Here is a 23,401-nt window from a genome sequence, read left to right as displayed (position 1 = left end):
AAAATTCTTCGATGTAGAAATATAAATGCAGTGAATTCTTTCAGAAAACTACTACAACGCAATGGAAGAATAAAAAATTTGTACACTATGTTACGTATACGTACACAAATTCACTTTTCGGAAACGCTTTCTTCGGTTATACTTCTTATCTATACAGTAGTGTTAACGAATATAAATCTTAAGAATTTGATTAGTTCTTTAAAAAATTTTTGGTATTTCGGAAGAAATTTATTCAAATTTTTTTTTTTGTTAATTAATATAAAATTAATCTTCAAAATTATTTTATATATAATTTCCATCTCATATTAATAAATCGTTTAAGAACACCCTGTATTCATTTAACACACAAATCCTTCGCATTTACAGCTGATTTCTTTATTTTTTACTTCCTAAATCCTGTCATATAGGATTTATTATTCCTAACTTAAAATACAATATCATCTACACATCTATACATACAAATGAAATATTTGCATTGGTGCAAAATATTTACCAACCACTGTGATTTTCAGCTATACGTATACCTTAATGTGGTATAAAAATTTTCCTCTTCACTTTTCGTTTTTTCCTCTTTTACAATTATTTTATAATGCCGCTGGTTTTTTGTTTGTTTTTTTAATGTTATCCTGTTGTTGAATGTGAGGGTTAATAAAAGAAAAATGTCATTCTTATATGGTATATTTTTTAATAGTAAATTTTTTACATATGTGAAATTTTCATTTCGATAGCGAATTTTGCTACCGAATTAAAAAAAAAAAACAAAAAGTTCATTCTGGTTTTGCGCCTTTAATAAATATGCCAATAATCTTAGCATCTACATGTCCTTCTATTTAGGAATTATTGTAACTTTATGCATTGTATGTTTTTTTTTTTAAATAAGAAATTTTATTTTTAGGGGTGATATAACAAAGTGATTATTGAATGTAAATTGGTCATTTTCAATAATGTGAAATAAATGAATAAATCCTTTTAATCCCTTTTTTTGCTACTTCATTGTTTGTTATTATGTTTATATTCGGAAGCTGTTGTTTATTATGCTGTTATTATTTTTCGTTTTTTTCGAGGATTGCCAAACAAAACTATCAAGGGTAAAACAAAATGCGTTTTTTTTTCTTCAGTGTTAAAAAAAGAAACTGGAAAAAAAAGGAACTCAAAGTGAGTGTAGTTTATAAGTGTTTTGTGGTATTGTAAAAAAAAAATATAGGAAAATTCAAATTTATTGCAATAAAATGAGGGTGATTTTTTTTTTCTCTTACTTAAATTGAAATTAATTTTCAAGAGGCTTTAGTTTTGTTCTTCTTGTATGCTGTTTTTTATGTTTGAATAACATTTTTTTGTATTCGCTATTGTAATAATAATAATATAATCATTAAGTATAAATGATCGCTTTATTAAGTATAACTAGTATATTATTGCTATTATATAAATATTATCGCAGAGACAGGATATCCGAAAATAATTTATCATTTATGGTTTTATAAAGATTTACAAAGAAAAAAAACATATTCTTGCAAAATTTATATCCTCCTTTTCTTTTCAATTTTTTACAATACTTAAATGCACGCTATTTACTTACTTAAAATAATTATAGTTTATTTGTAATTATTTCCAAAATTTCTTCATTTAAGATTCTGCCTTTAGGCTCTTACAGGTCAAATGAAATGCCATTTTTGTACTAGTAATTTTTTTAAATTTAAATATCATAAGAATTTTCATATTTTTTTTGTCGTTAAGCCACTCATCGTTAAAAATTTTCATGACCTCTCTTCGGCTATTCAACAATTATAGAACTTATAATAGAATATTGTAGAAGAGAGTAAATGAAGGCGTATATAAAAGAAATGAATTCAAAAATATTCAAATGTCATGCAAATCCTTGAGTATAAAATTATGAAAATTCAAATTTTAAACATTATGTAAAAATAATTTAATTTATGTAGTACCTATATTCATTTTCCATTGGTTATATCTTAATTGCAATAGTTTACATATACGTAAATAATAAATGAGTAAGTATGATATAAAATGAAGCCCGGAACTAAGTAATTATTTTTTCTTAAAATAAAATTTTTTCATCCCTTAACTCACTGCAATTTCTGACAAATTAATGGTAAAAATTTTTCACTTTACGTCGCATTTCCTCCATAAATTAATAAAATTATTATATAATATTATGATTCAAAAATTAAATAAATAATTTGATATTTTTCGCACAGTTATATATTATAATGAGAAATTCAAAATATCTATTTTAATCTGACTATCCCATATCCTATACATTTTAATTAATTATAATTTCGCTTTATCATATTAATAAATTTAACATAATGTTCTTCAGACTTTATATTAAACTTATACTACATATTTGAGGGCACATGATCTATAGATGGTGTGAATTTTATTATTAAAATTTTAGCAAAAATATTTGGACTCTCAACTATGTGTTATATCCGATACCCCATATCAAATGTACAAACACACAATATTAATAATAATGTGCGCAAGTACAATAATATTAAATCAACTGAAAATTACTCAATTAAAAAGCCTCCCATTATTAAATTGAATTTTTTTTATATACGAGTACAAGAACGCATATTATACATGAACATTTATACATATTTCGTTATGCTACAGTATTCTATTCATATTATTTAATTATTAATACCGAAAACGAAAAAAACAATATTTAAGTATAATAAACAATTTGTCTTAATTAATAAATTAAACAAATTAATGTTTAAAAGTTTCCTAAACCTAAAAAACAAAAAAAAAATCAACAAGAATTTTCTGACAGCTAACTTTTAAAAATGAAAATAAATTAATATTTTGCAATTAAATAAAATTCACTGCGAGATCCCAAACCGCAATAGCATAATTTAAAAAAAAAAAACAAACATACATAGTTCATCTATTGCGGTATACATTCAACCATAATATTAGCCTCAGGAGACCCATATATAAAAATTTTCCCTATATACAACTTTGTCATCATTTGTGAATATTTTACTAATACTTTTTTTTTTCATCTTCAATTTCAGAAATTGACAAAATGAGATTAATAATAAAAAAAAAAATTTTAATTAAATTGTGCATAAATATTTTTACATGACTAATATTTTATTCACTTTTTTCTCCTCTTATTTTTTTTTCAAAATTAATTAATTAATTTCTCGTTCATTTGAGCGACAAAAAAAAAATTTGTGTGACGGGATACGTTGGTATACATGATGGCATACATTTTTAAATACGGACAAATTTATACCCTATATATGCAAAATTAATTTCTTGATAAGCTATAGGTGCCTCATGTTTAGGACATATATAATAATTAAATTGTGAAAGTAATCTTTTGATACTTGGAACTGTTCATTACAGTAGATCTGAAAGAAAGTAATAATACAGGAAATAAATCCTCGACTGTTCCTCAAGTTATCTTGTATGAAGTTAAGAATATTTTAAATTATAATGTTAAATAACTGCGAGAAAAATTATGTTTATTTGTCTACTGCAAATCTGGCTGCAGAACTTTCGCTCAACAAGAACTATAACTGACTGCTTTGTACAGTTAAGTGATAAAGGCGGCCTGCAACTGAATTTTAACTTTGAACCACAAATATAAACTCAATTTGATCGTACACATCAGCCAAAAATTATATTCAAATTTAATTACATCCAACCTGCTAGGGGGTTTATTTTCTCCTTTTCTCTGAAATTTGGTAATTAATCAATTTATCAGTTACTCCTGGAGGGGAAGAGCTATGAAATGGTCACTAACATTAATAACTTGGCAGTTGTCGTATCTGGTTGTCGACTGTGAGCTGACTGCCAATCCTCAAAAGCTAGTTATTTCCTGCAGGAGATATAAAGTGCTCAGCATAATTCCGCCGAAACTCAACGGATTCCGCCTGTCCTTTTAAACGCTTTCAATCACCAATTTTAAACAAGAATAACATTTTAATTTATAATTTTTATTTCACATTTTACTTTCTGGCTGTAATTGTTTTCAATATAGATTTTTATTGTTATTACTAATTTTTGCGACTCACTTAGAAACTCCGGCTTTCAATAGAAAATTTTACAGCAAAAACACTTTTTTTTCTTTTAAATACAGGGTATATCAAAACAATGATAAAAAAATGTAACAAAAGCAAAGTAATAATAAATATTCGTTTAATTAATTTCAATTAAAATTCATAAAAATATTAATCGAATGTAGTAAATAAACTTGTATATGAATAAAAAACAATTTAATTTTAAGAGTAATACTTCATATTTTAACGTTACATAAATGAAAAAAACTTAATTATAAAATATTTTAAATTTTTAAATTTAATAAGTTTTTATTTGAAAATAAAAATATCATAAAATTATATGAGATTATGAGGACCTTTGAGGACCTGTAATGTGAATCAAGCAATAACCCAAGCTTCATTAAGTAAACACAACTACCACCCTATTTTGGTACAATTAGAATAAGTCAAATAAGTGATTAGGTGTATATTTCTGCTTTATGTCTCTGACATAACTAAATATTGTTACAAATAGAGCTTCCGATTCCGATTTTCTATTAGAGCTTCCGATTCCAAAGTTTAAAATAAATTATGCCATTCAGTATTCGGCATTTATTTCCGAAATCGTACATGCAGACAAGAATGACTTTTATACAGCTATATAACAAGTTTTTTATCAATTTACAATATTAATCATTCATTATATTTAAATTTAAATAAAAAAAAAAATAAATACATATTAAAATTTTAAAACTTATCGTAGCTCCTCATCCCTCAATATTTCAATCTGAAAAAAAAAAATGTTAATTCTCAATTAATTATAATTTCTCTTTTTATGTTATTTACAATTTTCTCTTTGATATCTCATTAAAAATTATATACCTACATATACATACCTATACACAGTATTCGAATTATTGTAATTTTAATATTATGATAAAATTATACGTAAAAGAAAACTAAAAGAGAAAAAATTTAAAATCACATAATTTTATTAAAACCCATCATCAATTTAAATCACATAATGACAGTCAATTCAATCACTCCTCAATATTGAGTAAAAACAAAATTTCATGAGTAAGTATAAATAAATTAATAAAATATAAGAGCGCACCGTAAACAGCAGCCACAACACACTAGCTTTATAATAATAACAATAATCAATTTAGAAAAAATAACTTTTTAATAATGAAAGAAGCAAATTTCTTTTTTTTAATAAAATTGCGTTCATTCAACTACACAGTACTTACATATTTTATTATAGCGGCCTGAACAAGTCTTAATATACATTCATATAATATGCAACAATAACATTATATAATTACAATGTAAACTCGTAATGGTTTAAACAAAAAATCCTAATATCGCCTGACCCCTTTTTCCATTTTTTTGTTATTGGTTTCTTCGTTTTAAGCTAACGCTCCTTCGTTATCACAGAATCAGAGTATTCTTCAGAACAATTACAAAATAATTTTCATTTTTTTTTTTTTGTTTGTCATTACTTTCAAATAATTTCGCGGTCATGCGCCAGCATCAACTATACTTCTAAAACATCATATTTTATGAAAATTAACATAAATGTAATATACATAGCTTACGTATTGTAATAAAGAGCCATAGTAACAAAATTGTGTTTCAAAAGAAAAGAAAAAAACAAAAATTAGGAAAAAAATTTTCATTCCCATAAAGTGCTATACAAGAGCACCAGCTGGTGTTCAATGTACATAACATTTAGAAATAAAACAAAAAAATATGATTACGATATTAAACTATTATGATGGGAGTAAAAAGTAAAGTTGTTATAATTTGTTATTGCTATCAAAATATTTTCATAAAATTTCATCAAGTCCAGTAAATAAAAAATTAAGAATCTTTTATATTTTCTATATATACATTTAGTTACTTTATTTTAAATTGAATCTTAGATGTCGCTTACGATAAAACTTTATCATATCAAAATATTTAACAAAATCATTGTGACCCGTTTACTCGCTTAATATGTAGCGTATAAATATGTTAAATATCAACAATATGCAGTTAGGAATAAAGTGAGTATACGATAAATTGTGAATGCAATAATGCAGAGAAGAAAGAGATAATATGAAAATATGTTACTTTTTTTTTTTAATTTTCATAAATTTTTAAATTAATAATGATGGTACTGTAACAACATAATTCAGTAATTTAATTAAAAAAGAAAAATTATTTATTAACTTTAATAAAATAATCGGACAGACGATAAAAATTATAAAAAATTCTTCATCCACATGTAGCATAAAACATAATGGCATTAATATAATGAAACCCATCACTCTATAAAATATTTTGAACGTTGATCAACTGCTATGAAGGCATTTTTTTTTTTCACAAAATATATAAAATGACATAAATTGTTAAGTAAGGAATAAAAATATTAAAATTAAATTTTGAGAAAATTAAAAAGATAGCAAAAAAGATGATTAAATCAACGACAATCACAAAATTGAATTAATTGCAAAAATTAAAATTGAAATAAATGAAAAACCTTCAATAATTTGTGATGTAAAATTAAAATAATTTCATATATCTTGGAAATGCATATTTAAGAACTTATTGATGTGAACTGGCGCTAGTTAACACATAACGTATGTACCCGTAATAATGAACATGCGGTCCATTGAAAATCCAGCAATTATTTTGACTTCCAATCCCGAGAAGCTTCGACACTTCAAGAAAAGACCGGGGCAAGAATCATTTATAACAGAAACAAATAAAATTGTTGGGAAAAGAAGAAAAATACTAAAAATTAGCAGTTAAATATTTGAAGATAAATTTAATTTATAAATTAGTTAGATGGAAACAGTAGAATCAGGGTGGTATCAGATGAAACCCCGGTTTTCACTAATAAACTTCTATCACACTGTCTCGATAAAAGCAATCGCGGGTTGTGGTATGAAACATGATGTGGTATGATGGATTTTCCATAGTTTACCGTATTGCTTACTGTAAGGATTTGTAACTACTCCTTCGATTTATATCGATTTTGCGGAAACTGGTTACACTTGTTCACTGGACGTTGTCTTTCATTGGTTCATCTAAAAAAAGATGGGCAAAACGGAGGACGATTTCTGCCGTCTCCGTTGGGAAGAAGACGGGACGGGACGGGAGTTACTATATGAATGCGAAGCGATGGCTCGCCTACGACTGAAATGCTTCAGAAGACGCATTGTGACCCCGACAGCGTAAAGTAACTGCTATACTGTAATTTTTCATGGGATATAGATTTTTCATGGGATGAGATATAGTGGTAAAAAATCTTATAGATTAACGTAAGAAGGGTCATAAAGCGTCGGTCTCGGTACTAAAGAATATACTATAAAAAAAATGTGAATATATTTATCACATAAATATTTTCCACTTGAAATAGTTCAGCACGAGCGTTTTTTTAACAAAATAAAACAGAAATATTGTAAATTAATACTAATTTAAAATTCCACATGCTATACTTATATACGTACATTATGGTATACTTTATAATATTTGCAAAATAAATTTTAAATGTAAATAAAATAAAGTTAAAAATCAAAAAAAAACAAAAAAAAACTGAAAAAAATTTTCTAATTAGAATTTAATGAGTTTAATTATGTACATAAGAAAATTAATTTTAAATTTCTAACACAAACACACCCATCGGGGAAATTCTTTTAATCCACACTACTTTTAAATACTTTAACATTATTTTCGTTTATTAAAAGGAAAATTTTCAACAAAATTTTTTCATTATATTTATTAAATTTTCTTTTTTTTTTTTGTTTTTTTCTCATTTTTTGAATAATTACATATTTTATATGAAAATTTCTTCTTTTTTATAAAATCAACTGAAATCACAATAATTTTTAAATGAAATATAAAAGAAGATGGTTAATTTTATGTCTGTAATAGCATTTAAGTAAAAATTCCAAAAATTATATACAAATATAGCATATATATTTATATACATATATGTATGTATATACAAATGTGTATATAAAACGTGAAAAATACTAAAAGGTATAATTCCTATCAAAATTTTATTTACTTTGAAATTATTTTTCAGATCCCTTTCAACAATTTCAAAAATTCACAAAAAAAATATGAAAAAAAAAATTAATTTTATTTTTACAGATTATTAATGTAAATAAAATGAAAAAGATGTTGAGAATTGCTTATTTTTTTATGAAAAGAAAAAAAAAAATAAAACAAAAAATAAAAGGTCTGATTTAATAATAATAATGAAAAATTATAATATCAATCAAGATGAAGGGGGCTTACCATATACAAATTTTTAACTCCTTGCTTTCCTTTACAAAAAATTTTGAATTTAATTTTCTTAATTCCTTTTTTCTTATTTAAATAAATAATTAAATTTGTATTTTATAGCATTATTTTGAAAACTAAAATTACCTATTTCAATATTTTTTGAAATTTCAAGAATTCAAATTGAACTTGAGAGTATGTATGGCGTTATAAATAAATTTGGAAGAAAAGTATTAAATATTTTGTCAATCAATTGATAAAAAGCATGTATATTGCTAGTATAATTGAACTTGAGTTAATTAATGTTAAATTAGTTTTTAAATTGTAAAACTGAATTCACTGTTTCGTCCTGTTGTCCATAATGAACTCGAATGCACAAAAATTTTTAATAGGAACCTAAAATTTTTAAATACATTTCTGCTGAAATATTGTTTTCTCTCTCAAATCAATTTAACTCAAAATATTTTAATTCGAGCAAGGCTATGCTCTAATTCAACTTATTTACAACTACAACAAAGCCAATTATCGAATAGTTTATATTAGATTTAGATTTACTAACTCTAAATAAATAAGCTTGCAACAATTCAATAGAATAAAATGGATTCCGTACAATCAGCATAATAGCCACATAACCTACCAACTTATACGTATATCATTATCACTAACTCTTTAGAATATTATAAAAAAAAAATCTTAAAAATATTATCAAGAATATATTCTGTAATTTAAATAAAATTCTAAGTAATATTTGTAAATATATGTACAAAAAAAAAAAAATATAAAAAAATTAAATAAGAAAAATAAATTGATTTTTTTCCCTCTGGCAAATCAAGCGCTAATTTAATAATTATCACGTTTGGATTAATTAGGTGATCAAAAAAGCTTAAATAAAATAAATAAAAAGAAAAAACTAAGAGAAATTTTTACACTTTATAAAAGCTGTAAACTGTATATTTACCGTTAATATCGTACATCATATTACGTAGATATGTATGTATGTGTATTCATTTGTTATACTTATATTTTATGAACATTATTTTTATAAAAATATTCTTGTAAATATAATTTTAGCGATTTTATTTAAATTTTTCTTGTTTATTTTAATAAAATATTATTTTTTATAATTATTTTTATATACACTTAATGTTAAGCAGCAAAAATTGCAAAAACAAAAATAAATTCATTATTTAACGATTTATTTTATTCTCAAAATATATGTATGTATGTATGTATATATATCAAAAACAAAGTAAATTATATTAAAGATTCTAACAGAGTGTTTCAAAGATCAGAAACAAATCAGTAACAAATCGAAAAATGCTAACCAATTAATTTATTTGGAAAATAAGTACAAATACCAATTGTATTGTTCTTAAAATTGAAATTACTTCGCGGTTTTTAATAAAATTTTATATATACAGTGTATTAATGAACTAGAGAAAAAATAAAATATCACATACTTTTAGGAGATATATAATGTAACTAATTGAAAATTCAACATTCTCTAATGCTAAATTAAGAGAAGATTTGTATTTTTAAAAATAGAAGATTGAATAAACTTTAAATTTGACTCGCTATATACTCTATATAGGTAGAAAGCAATATAAAATCAGCACTTTATTGTATACGCAACTTATGGGGAACAAATAAACGATTATTATATTCATATTTAACGATCATTACTTAACAGGTAAACTATCCGTCTAGAAAATTATAGCTTGATATCACTGGTTCGAGTTCAGTTTATAAAGAGAGCAATTTTTCAAAAGTTTCTCTATCTTATAGAACTTGTTCATTTGCTCTCATCTTTCATTTGGTCTGGAACAGTTTTTTTTTTAATTTTTTTTTTTCATATTAATCATCCTGTATCAATATAATAATTACTATATTGTAATTCAAATTTTATAATGTACAATCATACATACATACATACATAGTGAATATATATGCACAAATATTTACACATAAAGAACACTTTTTAATTTTAATAATTTTCAAAGAGTAAAAAGTTAAATGTAAACCTTCTGATATTTTTGTTTTTTTTTTGTTTTGTTGTTATATTTTACTTATCCACTTATAATATACCCTTATTTTCATAAAGCTATTAAATTATAACTCTGATATTTTTTTTTTGTATATTCATATTTTTGTTGCCATCTTTGCGATTAAATAATGTTAAAATATATACATACATATTATAAATATTTATAAAATTATATTATTTCCTCTTATAAGCGCTCGTTCATCTTTATTTTTCTTACCTCTAATACTTACATATATGTATAAAATATACTTGTATATATATACATATTTATTTCGTTAAAAAATTATAAAGTAACAAACTTTAGATATACATACATTATATAGGATTTTAACTTTCATTTATAATAAAATTTTCGAATATACACGTACATATACTTATTGAAATCCCGTATATAAATTAATAAATTCAATATTTGTATATACCTGTATATATCTATATATTTATGTTTTATTTTCTATATATATACAAACATATTCATAAAAAGTACTTATATTTACTTATTACCTTTACTTATTACCTTCAATAAATATAATTAACTAAGTCTTATATAAAGTAGCAATGATTATTATTTTATTATAAGGTTAAAAATTTACAAAAGGTTATTATTATACGAGTATATATGGCTTTAATTTATATGTGATATATATGTATGTATATGGGTATATATTATATTTATATAATAAAATGAAATTAAAAGCGAAAGAGCAAAATTTTAATTTAAATTATTTATTTACCTAATTTATTTAACATTTATATTTGTAATAATAAAAGGTGATGATTATATTATTAAAATAAACGTATCTATGCTCGTATTTATACTTACATATTATTATATTATATAAAAGGGATTATATATTGATAAACATATATATGTATATATGGTATTTAATATTAATTTATAATAAGCACGTTTAAATTTAAAAGAAAAATTTATTTTAATTAGAAAATTTTCAATAAAAAAATTTTATATTAATTCGCATATAATTAATAGTTTATTGTTTTAAGACAGTTACACATATCGGAAAATTTCAATTCTACATAAATAAATACAATCTTAAATTTGTTGTTATTGTTGTCGCGGTTCCGGATCTGCAAATAGAACAAAAAGACGCACCCCAAACATCATACCACTACATTATTTTTGGTCAAAAGTAATTATACTTAACACTATTGTAATACTATATGCGAAAATGAAAATAATAAATGAAAAAATTAAAGTAGGGAAGTGTCAGGAGGGATGTGATAGATGAGAAAGTGGGATAGAATGGATTACGTGCATGGGGGGGGGATGAGCATGCAAAAGATGTTATATGGGCATGCATTTTGAGTCAAGTCGCCAGACGCAGAAATTCGGTCAACTTAATAGGCTATAGCCATAGGTATGTGAGTGTGAGGTCTATCGGGTGTCTAAGACATTCGAAGGGGTGATTCGTATCATATGGTCCTTGATTACAATCGGGTCATGGCAAGCCAATGTGAACTGCTTTCTTGGTAATTCATTATGCACCCTGACTTTGAGAATAGACGTTTCGTCATAAAGATGATCAGGGTGAGTTATTGAATGACATCCAGTCGCGAAGCGAAGGGCTGTAATTTGTCTGGTATGTATGTTGTTCCATTGAGTGTCACTTAGAAATGACGTTCAGACGGGGCGGTGTAGTTACTTAAATTTGTGTAGTGATTTGAACTACAGAAAATAGAAATTTTGTTGTAGTTGAATTATATATCGCCAGTTGATTGTAGATTCCAAGGGAACCGAGTGGGACAGAAGTAACCCCCCACGCTCCCGCCTGTAATATCCTCGTCCCAACCACAAAGCCGGAGATATCCCTAAGGGAGTTGGGAAACAATTCCCGAACACTTAGAGACCCATGTCCAAGACAATTGCGGCGACGAAACCACCCCCACGAAATCTGCACAGGTGGGAACCCGACTTCCCCAGCCTATGTAGGTGGTACTTCACTGGGCAGTGTCCCCTGAAGAAATTCGCAATAGTGCGAACCCGGCTTCTGCTCATCCCCACCAACTCTGCGGTGAATCCGCTAAAGCACGCCGAAAGAAACACCTTCGCATGACGGCACCCTTCGTGTCCCGCCAGTGACAGCCGCATTCCGCCGCGATCAGGCAGGCAAGTCTGGCCCCAACGGCGGAAGAAGGCAGACCGCAGAAAGGCAGCGGCTGCACAAAGTCAGCCCCAGATTCCCTCCGCGCCAGCCCTTCGGTAATTTCGTTGCCCGCATGGCCACTATGGCCCCGCACCCAAATGAGCGTGACTCTGTTCTCCCATTCCAATTCCACAAGTGCACACACAGATGGTGCGGTTTCTATACGCCCTTTCTAAATCGATTCTCAGACAGATCTCTATTGCATGTATTTCGGCCTGGAACACTGTACAATACGGGTCAAGGGTTGCATATACACGCGTGTCCGGGCGGACACCGTATACACCCGAACCTACACCTGACTCCGTTATGGATCCATCCGCATACCACACGCTCGAACGCGACCCAAGTACCGGGCCACCCCGGTCCCACGTCCATCGATCGGGAAACAGAACCCTGTATCTGCAAAGTATCTGTCGAAGTTGCACCGCGGCAGACAGGTATCCGACATAGTTATTCTTAGAATCGGATTGCTCTCAATGAAGTCTCTGTGAGTCCTGTGGGCCAACTTTAGCCCTGCCCTGTCCTCGCCAGAGAGAAGTCGGTAAGTCACCAGCCGAGCTTCCTTCAATATATGGAGGTGCAGTGGCGGCAATCCGATCATCACCTCCAAATCAGCGGTAGGAGCCGTCCGCATTTCCCGGTCACTCCCAGGCAGGCCAGTTTCTGTAGCTTTTCCACCTTGGCCCGCACACCCGCATGCTGAGCCTTACGGCATCATACAATCGACGCATAGGTAACGATGGGCCTAGCAAGGGCCGTATATAACCACAGTGCTATTCTGGGACTAATTCTCCAGTTCCCCCCGATGAAGCTCCTACACATCCACAAGGCCGCCGTAGCCCTCCCGATAACTTTATCTATATGGGTATTCCAGGAGAGACAATTATCCAGGGTTACCCCAGATACTTCACCTCCCTAGAATAACTAATACGTTCACCAAAGAGAATTGGGCTCGTTAATCTACCCCTGCTTCTGCGTCTGGTGAGGCGACCAAAGTGATCTTGCTTGGATTTATATTTAACCCAACGCCTTTGCACCACCTCTCCAAAACACGTAAATTTTGCTGTAGAAGATCGGAAATAGTGCTCTCAAATTTTCCCCGTACGACGAAGACCACATGATCGGCGTATCCCCAGACACGTGCCCCGGAGCCCCTGAGAGCAGCGATTAGATCATCCACTACAATGAACCACAGGAGGGGCGAAAGAACCCCGCCCTGCGGACATCCTTTGGCAGCGGAAGAGTATATCGTCAGCTGGCACGAAAAATTTCCAACAGTGCTCTGGCGATATGTTGGAAACCCCTCTGCAAAAATGAAGGATATATCCCGTCATCACCTGGAGATTTGAAGGGCCTAAAAGAGAAAACAGCCCATCTAATCCTGCCCATCGTGAAGACCAGACGCGATCGTTGCCAGTTATCCCTCCTGGGCCAGGATGCCCTCGGTTCAATGACCACATTTGAGTGATTCCGAAGAATCTCCGAGTCAAGTGCTCCAACGCCTGCTTTCCGTTCTCAGTCATGGAGCCATCAGGCCGTTACATTAGGCCCAACCCGCTAGCATACTTTTTGGACAGCACCCTTTAAAGACGCGCACTGCTGGCGAGTTCATCAATGCCCTTGCAGAACGCCCCCCACGAAATTATCTTCGCTTTCCTAATTTCTTTATTGTATTTCGTGAGTGAGTTTTTATAATCTTCCCACGAACCCGACGCCTTGGCCTTATTGAATAGCTTTCTGATCTTTAGCCGCCGTCAGAGCCTCGCTGGCCAGCTCGATATCCATCACCGTTCTGACAGAAGTAGGATCGGATCCAATTCCATCCATAAGGAGTGTTTCGAATTGACTCCAATCTGTGGATTGGGGTACCCGATACATTTCTTCTGCCAGGCCCCCGGAGACCATGATATCAAACCTAATCTGCCTATGATCGGACATGGATGTCTCATTTGAGACATGCCATCCACCAACCCTACTGCCGATAAACTCAGTGCAAAGGATGATGTCAAGGACCTCTTCCCTAATTGCATTTATGAATGTCGGCATATTGCCCTCATTCATAACCATTAATTTATTGCTATATATAAATTCAATTAGGCACTCTCCTCTTTTGTTTATATTACTGCTTCCCCAGACGGTGTGGTGGTCATTGCCATCTCTTCCCAATATTAGTTGGAAGTTCCTCCTTCCACAAAAGTCCACTAGATCTTTCAGTTGTTCGTCTGGATGGGCACAGTCTCCCGGGAGGTAGGATGAGCACACAATGAACTCTGTCCAGCCCCCGGAAGACTTCACGTTCACCAACGGAGCTACCTGATCCTTAGAACAGTAATCTGGAATGACAAAATACGTTAGTCTTTTACTAAACAAAATGAAAGCCCTAGGCCTGCCCCCAATTGTATTATCATACAATAGCTCACCTGTTAGGCCCTTAACCTGATCCTTCACTATGTAAGGCTCTTGGATAAGGGCGTTATCGAGGTGATCCTTCATAAATCTATGAGCTAGAACATCAGTAGATGTCCTAGCATGCTGCAGATTTATTTAGATGCACCTCACAGCCATATCATTTCCTCCGGCTCTTGTCTATGGGCTTTGGCCCTCTAGACAAAGGCTTTACATGAGCCTTGCTTCTCATTGCCGCCTTTTTACGCATCTTGGTAGGCGTCTGCCCTGCCACAGCCTCCTTTGCCGTCCTCGGTACACGCTAGCCCCTCCAACAGCAAATACCGAAGCAGTACCGGGCTTCCCAATGGGCTTAGGTCCTTTTGCTTCACCCGGGACGCTTGTATCCGGCCCGCTGGTCGATGATCCTTCCGTTTCCGCCGTTTTCAGAGTGACTTCAGACTTTCCAATGAGTTTTGGCTCTTATGGTTGGCCTGAAGTGCTCGTCGTTGTCGCGGTGAGCGTTGGTTTTTTATTTTGTCCTGCCCTGCCGCCAGCACCTTGAGAGGATTTTTTTCCTTTAACCCGAACGGTAACACGGAAAAAATTCAGGAAAAGTCGGAACTCCGCTTTCCGTAGATCTTCCAATCCGGAATCATCCACGGAAAAGGTAATGGAACTGCCCCCGTCCTTTTCGTTATCCATCCTCAGCATCCTCCAGGAACTCATCTTGAGGCTGAGATTTTGCTTCCCTGTCCTACTTAGAAATTCGTCCCTAGAGAGACTGACGGTTGTCTCGTCCTTGGGCACGTAGGTGACTCAGACATGCTGTTTGGGCATGTCGTCGCAACCCAGTATCACAACGTTGCAACCGTCCCAAGGCTTTATCTTCCTGCAGACATTGGTTATCTACTACCTTGTGTTTTGATTGTTGCATGTTACGGATATCCATCCATCCCTTTGTAACGCTGCAGTGAATTGTGGATGAGGATCCACAACTTTATCCATTTCATATATGATGGCTACTTTGATTTTCCCCATCTGGACTTCGGATAGCCTTTCCGCTCGATGCAGTTTATAAGTGATGGCAACCTTGACCTGTGCTACTGCATCCCGATAAGAAGTCATTTTCGGGTTTTGTTGAGGAATGTTCCCAGGGACATTTCCCTCAATATTGACCTTCATCGACCTCTTTTTTGAGGGCCCTGCATCAGGGGTGTTGCTTTCTGACCTTTCTCTCTTCTGGGAATGGTCGGCCACAACACCCGATCCGCAGGCCCTCAGCTTTTCTAGCCTTTCCTTCTCATATTTTCCTCTACTGGCGTGAGAAGGAGTTTCTCCTCTGCGTCAGTCGAGAGAAGCTCTGGCTCCGCAGACCCTTGAGCACTAACTGTGTTTGTATTAATGTTGTCCTTAGTATTGTTGTTGTTGTTGTAGTTGTCACTGTTGTTATTGTTGTTGTTATTGTTGTTGTTGTTGTTGTTGTTGCTGTTGTTGTTGTTGTTGCAGTTGTTGTTCTTATTGTTGCTGTTATTGTTGTTATTGTTTATGTTCTCCATTTTTGTTCCCACGAAAAGCGCGGGAAAGTATAGTCACCCATGGCAGAGCCCGGCATACCATGGGAAGGCTTGTTTAAACTGGAGGGCGCCTGGTATCCAGGGTCCGCATACTAACGACTAAGCTCCTCCTTAGCCACGCAGTCATCGTCATATGCTGTTCCACTTTGACTTTGGACGCCTGTCGTCAGCTGACGTATAGATATATGGCTGAAACTCACAAAGCAAGAGGCTGGCCGCGAGACATGACCACGACACGAACGTATGCTGTTATCAAAGTTAAAATTTTAGCTAAAAGCTAGGCACGTGAGTGCGCCATTAACAATTGATATGTGCGTGTGGTTCTGTCTCTAAGGAGACTATCAGGGACAAGATTTAGAATGGTTACCGAAGGCAGTCACACTGCTACTGGAGCAGTGAAACTGAGTGCAAAGGCACGCCCGAACAAACGTTAAGTGTGCCGATTTGCTAGCAAGAAGAGGAACCAATATGCCTCTTTTCAGACTGCAAATAAGGAAACAGAAAAGGCAAACGCCCCGACAGGTGTGATTAGTTGGAAGGGGAGACTGAATGCATCCACTTCTTGAGTCGCGGTGTATTGTTATACAACGTAATGTAATTTAATCTGATCAAATTGAAACAAAGGCCTTAATTATAGTTAATCAATCACCACTTTGACAAAAGGCAAATGAAACTTAAAACGATTCGGAATTTGACGCAGATCAAGAAACCAATTTTCTTATCCCAGATCATTACATATTGTTATGCTATACAAACATTGCATTGAAAAAGTTCTTTATGGACAAAATTTATTTTCTCCAATTGCAAAACTTTTCTATTATCATGTAGTAAAATTCAAAGTTACTGTAATTTGATGTACATACAATGCAAATATATTTTATTATAATATGTACTACATAACCGTAATCACACAGAAACATATGTTATATTTTAGAATATTAAAACATATATTTTAATACATGTAAATATATAAATACTATATAGATGTATTTGAAAGTTAAAATAAAACAGGACTAAGACAAATAATAGAAAAATTTTCTTTCAATTAATTTGATGTTTGTAAACAACAACAAAAAAATACAATTTACAATTAACAAACAATAATGAAAAAACACACAAAATTAATAATGTGCGATAACGAATGAATTTGTTATTACGCCCGATTTGCCAAAAGGATTCAAAAATATGTAAATTCTAAAGCAAAACACAGTAGAATTTCATTTAATAAAACTACCAAGTAAATTCTTCACAAAAATTTACTTGAAGATTCTAAAATAGAATTTTTGAAAAAAAAAATTTTGAAAATTCTTGAAATAGTATCCAATTTTCTCTATCAAAAAGCGTTTATCTTCTCAACAGTTCTCCACATTCCGGGCAGTTCAGCGCAAAACACCCAAATAATAGCTCTTTCATTTCAAGCCTTGTATATTAGCTGAAACGTTGATGTCATCAAAATTAAATTTCCATTCAACAAAAAAAGCTAAAAGACAAAAATATATTTAATTAAGTTTAATATAACCGAAATTTTACTGCATTCTGATACAAAATTAAAAATGGAAACGAAACCCGTATAATTCATCTAGAAACAATACTTTTTTTCTTAATTAACATGAAGAAAAAGGACTCAAGTGCATATACAAGTTGTTCAACATTTTTCTTGTTGTTTTTTTTTCTTTTATTTTTAAACCGTTATAAAAATAAATATAATATACATGTACAAGTAAAATTTATCCTTTCAAGTATGTGTAATTTCTTATTATAAAGTTATGGAAAATTCCTTGAGCTACTATATGTAAATCCTTTAGTATAAGCATTCAGAATACAGAAAAAAGTATATAATATTATATATATAGAAGTATATACATGATTTATGTTAGATATACTCGTACAAATAAACATGTCAGTCCCAATAAGTCTGAAGAGGTTGAAGAAGAGCGCTCATTTTCAACAACAAAATAAATAAAAAGAAATTATCTTATTAGAAATTCATTAAGAGATTCTCAAGTTTTAGACATAAGGATTTTCTTTTCGTATATTTTTTTTTCCTTACGCCCAAAAAAACATTTTATACCTATACATAATAATGTTCACCAATACATGCATATTATGTTTGTATATAAAATATGAGAATATCCTTTTATACAAATTATAACAAGAAAATGTCAAGAATAAAATTAATTTAACTAAAAAAACTATTCGTTATAAAAGATTCTTATTTATTCTCTATATATAGTGTTAAATTATATATATATATATATATATATATAAGGACAAACTACTTGTGCATGTCATATTTAAATAATAGTTTATACACTTTTAAGATAATAATAAAAATAATCTAGGTATAATAGAAGTAGAATTAATTTTAAAATTAAGATGAAAATTTATTTTGTAAAATTTTCTTCAACACTAACTTATTTACATTATTAATTTGTACGTCTTATGTGATTTCGAAAATATCTTTTCTTTGTTAGCCTATATAATTATGAGAGTATTTAAAACAAAATTATAAGAGCGTAATCTATTGAAACTTTTATACCAATAATAGTTATTATTGATGAAATGAATGTTTATTACTTTATATAAGAAGATCAACTTAGTTCTGAAATTTTGAGCCGTGCATAACACATATTTTAAAAATAAAGAAGTTAATATTCAAAATTTATATCGGGAAGAATGTAGTACTACTTTATTAAGCATAATTATAAATTACTTAAAATACCAGATAGAAACGCCTATTCATATTTTAATAATAGTGGTTTAGAATAGATTATTTGCTTTAAAACGATTGATATTCTTATTATTCTCAATTTGGCTTAAAATTTGAGGAGGGGCAATATGACAATAACTATATTAATATAGTATACTAGAAGCCAATACCGCGGTCCGCCCTAAATTCAAATATTTTTGTAAAAATTTTGAAACAAAATTAAGCCATGATTTTTGTTTCATTTCATTGCATTTGTTTTGAAATGATCTTCAATTTTACATCACAAAATATAAAAATCTTGGAATTCTGTACGTCTTATGTACACCTTATATACCGATTATTGGGTTTACTTTTGCAATACATAACTTTTTTGGAATGTGGGCCGTTTTGCAATTCGTTCTAGTTTCAACAGTTTCGAAGCTATATAATTGATATTCGTGGGACAGAATTTTTTCAATTCGATATTTTTACCAAAAATTTTTTCTGCCAAAATTTTTTAAAAATAAATTTCCCGTCTATAAAAATTACTAAACCATATTGTTTAAACTTTTTCACAATACCTTGTTTTTAGTGTTAAATTAACTTTGTTGTTGTGTTTTTAAAAAAAAAAAAAAACCTTAAGGTAATTTTCTGTGTTTCTCATTTTTTTTTTTTTTCAAATTTAGTTTCCCTTCTACTTTAGTTTTCTTTCATACCCATAAAAATAACTATACATATTATGTAGTTAAGTGAGACTTCTATTATATAGAATAGTGCAAGTTAAAAAACAAAATAATTGAATTTTGTATAAAATTAATTGTTATTTATTTCGTTTTCGTTCCATCTACTCATGTCTCATTTTTGCACCCTGAAAGCAAAATGAAAAAAAAATAAGAAAGATTTCGTTTTCTAACTGTACTATAAGCAATTTAAACAAATCATATAATATGCATATACACATCCATCTACACAACATATTTGATATATTTTTCTAACTCTTGTGTTCCATACAGAATTTTTGTATATTTAATCCTTGTATTCTGTTACGAGTATAATGTTAGAAAATGAAAGAAAATTTAGAAACGGAATAATAAAATAGTTCGTACATAGTATTCAGGCATACTAGTATTATACATAAAACAAAAATTTATATATATATATATATAGATGTGTATGTGTATTTGTTAATATGAATATAATATGAATTGTATGTGTATAATTAAAATACTTGAGATTGTTTCATCATAACAATTAAATTCAATTGTGATGAAAATTAAAATTAAAAAAAAAAAAAATTATTTTTTTTTTACTTTTAATTTTTCTTCTTTTTATTATTATATTTTTTATTGTATTCATTGTTTTAAGTTTTAAATTAAATCTTAAATTGAATTGTTCTTTTATTAAAAAGAAAATTATAAATAAATAAATTGAAAATTGTGTGTAAAAATGCACTTATGCATATAAATATAAAAAAAAAACAACAACAAAAAAATTGAATATTCATACATAAACACAGTCATATATGATATAAACAGTACAATATAATTCAATCTGGAGCAATATAAATATTAGATTCCGTCTTGAAGCGTATGCCATTTAAAATATTTCTATCCAAGATGACAGACTTATTCTTCATTCACAATGTGATCTCCTTTTCCTAACAGTTAAATAACATTATATATAAATTATTGGTGTTTAACAAAATTACTTGAAGAATGAATCAAAATCTTTAAAAAATTGAACTTAACTGAAGAACTTGATGACACCATTTCTAAATATATCCCTTTTCATATGAATGTTCCGAAAAACCATAATGAGTTCTGTTCGATTCCAAATATAAGAAATGATGAGCTCGTACATTATGTACTGCCGCATAAATATTATTATACAAATGTTTTTTGCAGATAAAATATCATAAGAAAGCATAACTGATGCTACATTACGGCTAGATTCTAAATTCCATACCCGATTACGGCTACATTCTAACCAGTAGTATTCCTTTGTCAATTAAATTTACGCAAAAAAAATTTGACATTTTTTTGCATCGATTCAATATGACCATATTTTTTTGCACCGATTCAATATACTTAATATTAATATCGTACGATGGCATCCATATAGGAATGGCATATTCAAGATGTGGACGAACTAGTAACTTGCATTGATGAATAAATCATGCGTGGTAAACAAAACTTATTTTTAGAGTTTTAGAGCTAGAGATAGGTGCCTATATCTCTTTTAAAACTAAATTTGCAAATTTTATTGCATTTCATTATAAATTATTTTGAATAACACTTGAATTGCATTTATAGCTTCTAGATTAGAAAATCTCTTTTTGATTTATATCGCTACTGTATATAAAAAATCGAAATTCAAAAAGAACAATTCTTTATCATTCAATTAAATGAATTAAATGTCAATTTAAAAATTTTCATGTCATAATTTCATGGTGACAAAATGATATTTTCTTTAATTTTTATACGTGTGTTTTTTTGTTTTTTTGTTTCTTAAAATTTTAATTGAAGGTTTTATTGATTTAAAAAAAAAAATTTAAGTATTTTTGTTTTGATAGAAATTAATTAAATTTTAATAAGATCAAATTGAATAAATTTTTCAATAAAAACAATTACCAATGTAATTCGAGTTTTTTTTTTTTTTTTTGCATTTTATGATGCTCTAATAAATTTTCTTCAAAATCAAAATTTATAAATATTGCATAACGCATAGGCGAAATATTTCTCTAATAAATATGTAATTTTAAAATTTCTAATTAAAATTTAAATTTTATATTAATTAATTATTTCATATTATTTTGTTTTAGCAATGGAGGTTTTCGACCTGTTTTGGATAATAATTCACAAAGAACAAATCCACCATTATTTTTACCACCGCATTTGGCCTCATTAAGTCAACAATTTTCTCAGCCATTATTTCCAGGTCTTAAAGGTAATTTTTACTTCAATATATAATTGTGTGTTTATCATAGATTCAATTGAATAAAAATTTAATTTTAATTACATTATTCAACAAAATAATAATGTATGTATAATAACAAGAAACTATTGGAAGGATGTTTTTAAGCAAGGTCTTTCACCAGTAATTTAACAAAAATACATTAATGTATTTTGATATAAAAAAAATAACAGGTTTCGCCAATCGCTTATCTACTACATAGTTACGTATAAACTTTTATGTAAAAACTAAACTGTTATATAAATTCAAAAACAAATTTTGTCCTTTTTTACCAAAACATCAATTTTAAATCTTCAACAAATATTCAATGAACATGTTCTTATTTATACTCGTATATATATGTATATATGCATAGTAAAATATGCTAAATTTTAAATATATATAAAATATAGATAACGCTGTAATACCCACTTATCACTTTAATATTATTTTAACACAGATTGTTATAAATTTTATAAATACAAATTTATTCTTATACCATATATTACAATTACTCGTACAGAATAAAATATGAATTCTTGGTCGCAAAGAGGATAAATAATCAAAGAAAATTTATAAAATGTTATATGAATTATTTAATAATTTTAAAATGTACCATTAGAATTAGTTTATCCACAAATATACATTTAACAACTGCATATACATATTTAAAAACTTACTGTACTTAAATTATAGAGAGAGGAACCATAGCAGTATTGTAAAACATAATTTCATATAAAGTCTATACTCGTATGTATATAAGTAATAATTTTTTCGACATCTCCTTCATATTTTTGATTCTAAAATTGAATAAATTTAAATATTTGAAAATAATTCAGTTTTTTTTTTCCTCTAACACTGGCCATTACAGCGGGCATGTAGAACGCATATCTAAACACTAAAATCCATAAAAAATAAAATGAAATTTAAAGAAAGAAAAAAAAAAACAGGGAAAATTTTATAGTTAAGCCAGATCAACAATAGGATGTACGGTGGAAATTATGCAAATAATATGGTCACCTAATATTTTATTATATAATCAAGCCTTTTCCTTTACAGTGAAATGCTGTAAATAGTTTCGGAGTCAAACGTAATAATGACATAAAAAATTTGATGTATTTCCCCTAAAAGTATGCAATTATAGCATTTTACTTTATTTTGGAACAAATGTACTTAAATTTTCTTCGATTTCCCGAACAAAATTTACGTTTTAACATTAAGAATGAAAATATAGGTATATTAGAGAAAAAAATTCAATTAATAAACACTCAGTATTACAAATCAAACGACAAATTCACAAT

At 29.3% G+C, this 23,401-nt stretch overlaps 1 protein-coding gene across 1 annotated transcript in view; it reads left to right on the top strand.

Moving 5' to 3' along the window:
- Positions 1–23,401, top strand: part of LOC129608242 (uncharacterized protein DDB_G0292186-like) — a 142,113-nt gene that overhangs the window by 116,783 nt on the left and 1,929 nt on the right. The window contains exon 7 of the mRNA XM_055519620.1: positions 21,970–22,094. Coding sequence (XP_055375595.1) covers positions 21,970–22,094 — 125 coding nt within the window. The remainder of the gene's footprint in view (positions 1–21,969; positions 22,095–23,401) is intronic.

Source organism: Condylostylus longicornis, unplaced genomic scaffold, assembly GCF_029603195.1.
Source record: "Condylostylus longicornis isolate FDR11 unplaced genomic scaffold, ASM2960319v2 ptg000031l, whole genome shotgun sequence".
Taxonomy (NCBI): domain Eukaryota; kingdom Metazoa; phylum Arthropoda; class Insecta; order Diptera; family Dolichopodidae; genus Condylostylus; species Condylostylus longicornis.
Note: the sequence above shows the minus strand (reverse complement) of the source record. Positions and strands in the feature narration are given on the sequence as shown.